This window comes from Sciurus carolinensis, chromosome 14 (genome assembly GCF_902686445.1).
Source record: "Sciurus carolinensis chromosome 14, mSciCar1.2, whole genome shotgun sequence".
NCBI lineage: Eukaryota > Metazoa > Chordata > Mammalia > Rodentia > Sciuridae > Sciurus > Sciurus carolinensis.
In genome coordinates, this window is record NC_062226.1 from 28,109,742 (window position 1) to 28,113,669 (window position 3,928).

The 3,928-nt window shown below is 37.8% G+C and overlaps 1 protein-coding gene across 1 annotated transcript; it reads left to right on the forward strand.

The window, feature by feature from the left end:
- The first annotated feature begins 443 nt into the window (after positions 1 to 443).
- LOC124964684 (olfactory receptor 13C3-like) lies at positions 444 to 1,391 on the forward strand. The gene has a single exon (XM_047525291.1). It carries the CDS (start codon positions 444 to 446, stop codon positions 1,389 to 1,391), a length of 948 nt encoding a protein of 315 aa, XP_047381247.1.
- Positions 1,392 to 3,928: the final 2,537 nt, after the last annotated feature.

The following is a 3,928-nucleotide window of genomic DNA, read 5'->3' on the forward strand; positions in this document are numbered from 1 at the left end:
AGTCTATATATATCTTTACATATAGATACAGGGTCCTAGATATATCTGCACATATTAGAGCCAAGGAAGAGAAATCCTCAATATCCTGTTACAGTTGTAGTTTAGGCACAGATACAGTTGAAGATAATGGAATGACACCTTTGAAACTCTCTTTCACCATAGAATGTTTATTCAAGACGAGACAGACATCATTACCCTATGTGCATATATGATTACATGGATGGTATGAATCTACATCATGCACAACCATATAAATGAAAATTGTACCCCATTTGTGTACAATGAATCAAAATGCAGTCTGTAAAAATAAATTAAAAAATAATTAAAAATAAATAAAAACAGGTAAGGAGGAAAAAAAAAAGAATTTTGTTACATTTATTGTTTGTTTTGGCCATAAAAAAATTTTTAAGTTGGACCTGCTTTTGACATCCTGAAGCTGGGATATGGATAGGACAAATGCAACATTTGTGAGAGAATTCATTCTTCTGGGGCTCTCTGGTTACCCAAAATCTGAGATGAGTTTCTTTGCTCTGATTCTAATTATGTACCTAGTGATTCTAAGTGGCAATGGTGTTCTGATTATATTAAGCATCTTTGATTCCCGGCTTCACACTCCCATGTATTTCTTCCTGGGCAATCTCTCCTTCCTGGATATCTGTTACACATCTTCTTCTGTTCCCTCAATACTAGTGAGTTTAATCTCAAAGAAAAGAAACATTTCCTTCTCTGGATGTGCAGTGCAAATGTTCTTTGTATTTGCCATGGGGTCAACAGAATGTTTTCTTCTTGGCATGATGGCTTTTGATCGCTATGTGGCCATCTGTAACCCTCTGAGGTACCCCATCATCATGAGCAAGGGGGTGTGTGCACTGATGGCCTCTGTATCATGGCTGTCTGGTGGAATCAACTCAGCTGTGCAAACATCTCTTGCCATGCAACTGCCTTTCTGTGGGAAGAACATTATCAACCATTTTACATGTGAGATCTTAGCTGTCCTCAAGCTGGCTTGTGCTGATATATCCCTCAATATTATTACCATGTCGATATCAAATATGGCCTTCCTGGTTCTCCCACTGCTGGTCATTTCCTTCTCCTACATGTTCATCCTCTACACCATCTTGAGAATGAAGTCAGCCACAGGGAGACGCAAGGCCTTTTCTACCTGCTCAGCTCATCTGACTGTGGTGATCATATTCTTTGGTACCATCTTCTTTATGTATGCAAAACCCAAGTCCCAAGACCTGATCGAAGACAAGTTGCAAACTTCAGACAAACTTATACCTTTATTTTATGGGGAAGTGATCCCCATGATGAATCCAATCATCTATAGCTTGAGGAATAAGGATGTTAAAGCTGCTGTAACATATATGCTGAACCGAAAACCTATTTAATAAGAACATCAGCAAATGCAAGTTTATGTATTTTTATCGGAACTACAATCTCACTCCACATCACCTACTCAGATGCTTCACTCTTTGCCATTCTACTTCCTTCGGGTCAGTTCTGGTTTCTACTTAAATGCTCTGGTCTCTAAAGCCTGTGGTCCTGTGGCTGTTTCAGAGAAGTGAATATTGTTACTGCAGAGCACCTCTGACTGCAGGTCTCTCTCTTCTTGGATTGCACTGTTGTTATCCAACAAGGAGTGAAGGACACGATGTGGATAATGGCAGTTGAACATCTGCTGCCTGTCCTTAATCCCTTTTACAGGACCTACGCTTATTCTGATACCTGTTTAGTTTTCCTGAATTTTTGGTGTATTTAAATAAGTTTTTGACCTTTAAAAATTATATTTCTATTGTTTTAGCCAACTTTTTAGCACCTAACCTTAATTTTTTTCCCCACAATATCATGAGTGCCATCATCTTATCTACAGGTTTATGTCAGGGTTGACTCATCACCTGCTAAAATATTCCATGGATATATGTGGTGAATGAAATTTAGCTTTTAAATACAAATGTATTTTCATGTTATTTAATGATCAGGAAACTAACAGATTTAATAATTAATTGCCCTCACTGAATAATCAGAAAATCTTAACAGATTGTTGGAAACATTAAATTTTGATTCATAAATGGTTTCTATTTTTTTTTTTGTAAATAGCATAAATTTTTTTTTTATTGTAAACAAATGGGATACATGTTGTTTCTCTGTTTGTACATGGCGTAAAGGCATACCATTTGTGTAATCATAAATTTACATAGGGTAATGCTGTTTGATTCATTTTGCCATTTTTTCCCTTCCCCCACCCCTCCCACCCCTCTTTTCCCTCCACACAGTCCCTCCCTCCTCCGTTCTTGCCCCCCTCCCTAACCCTAACTCTAACCCTAACACTAACTCCTCCCACCCCCTATTATGTGTCATCATCCACTTATTAGCGATATCATTCGTCCTTTGTTTTTTTGAGATTGGCTTATCTCACTTAGCATGATGTTCTCCAATTTCATCCATTGCCTGCAAATGCCATAATTTTATCATTCTTTATGGCTGAGTAATATTCCATTGTATATATATACCACAGTTTCTTTATCCATTCATCAATTGAAGGACATCTAGGTTGGTTCCACAATCTGGCTATTGTGAATTGAGCAGCTATGAACATTGATGTGGCTGTATCTCTGAAGTATGCTGATTTTAAGTCCTTTGGGTATAGGCCAAGGAGTGGGATAGCTGGGTCAAATGGTGGTTCCATTCCAAGTTTTCTAAGGAATCTCCACACTGCTTTCCAGAGTGGCTGCACTAATTTGCAACCCCACCAGCAATGTATGAGTGTACCTTTTCCCCCACATCCTCGCCAACACCTGTTGTTGCTAGTATTCTTGATAATCGCCATTCTAATTGGGGTGAGATGGAATCTTAGGGTGGTTTTGATTTGCATTTCTCTTATTACTAGAGATGTTGAACATTTTTCCATATGTTTGTTGATTGCTTGTGGATCTTCATCTGTGAAGTGTCTATTCATTTCCTTAGCCCATTTGTCGATTGGATTATTTACATTCTTGGTGTAGAGTTTTTTGAGTTCTTTATAGATTCTGGAGATTAGTGCTCTATCTGAAGTATGATTGGCAAAGATTTTCTCCCACTCTGTAGGCTCTTTCTTTGCATTGCTGATAGTTTCCTTTGCTGAGAGAAAGCTTTTTAGTTTGAATCTATCCCAGTTATTGATTCTTGCTTTTATTTCTTGTGCTATGGGAGTCCTGTTGAGGAAGTCTGGTCCTAAACCAACATGTTGAAGATTTGGACCTACTTTTTCTTCTATAAGATGCAAGGTCTCTGGTCTGATTCCGAGATCCTTAATCCATTTTGAGTTTAGTTTCGTGCAGGGTGAGAGATAGGGGTTTAGTTTCATTCTGTTGCATATGGATTTCCAGTTTTCCCAGCACCATTTGTTGAAGAGGCTATCTTTTCTCCATTGCATATTTTTGGCCCCTTTGTCTAGTATGAGAAAATTGTATTTATTTGGGTTTGTGTCCGTGTCCTCTATTCTGTACCATTGATCCACCTTTCTATTTTGGTACCAATACCATGCCGTTTTTGTTACTATTGCTTTGTAGTAGAGTTGAAGATCTGGTATTGCGATACCCCCTGCTTCACTCTTTCTACTGAGGATTGCTTTAGCTATTCTGGGTTTTTTATTCTTCCAGATGAATTTCATAATTTCTTGCTCTATTTCTGTAAGGTACATCATTGGGATTTTAATTGGAATTGCATTGAATCTGTATAGCACTTTTGGTAGTATGGCCATTTTGACAATATTAATTCTTCCTATCCAAGAACATGGGGGATCTTTCCATCTTCTGAGGTTTTCTTTAATTTCTTTCTTTAGTGTTCTGTAGTTCTCACTGTAGAGGTCTTTCACCTCTTTTGTGAGATTGATTCCCAAGTATTTTATTTTCTTCAAGGCTATTGTGAATGGGGTAGTTTTCCTAAT

Coding starts and splice junctions, on each gene's coding strand:
- LOC124964684 (XM_047525291.1), top strand. CDS start 444: ATGGATAGGACAAATGCAACATTTGTGAGAGAATTCATTCTTCTGGGG.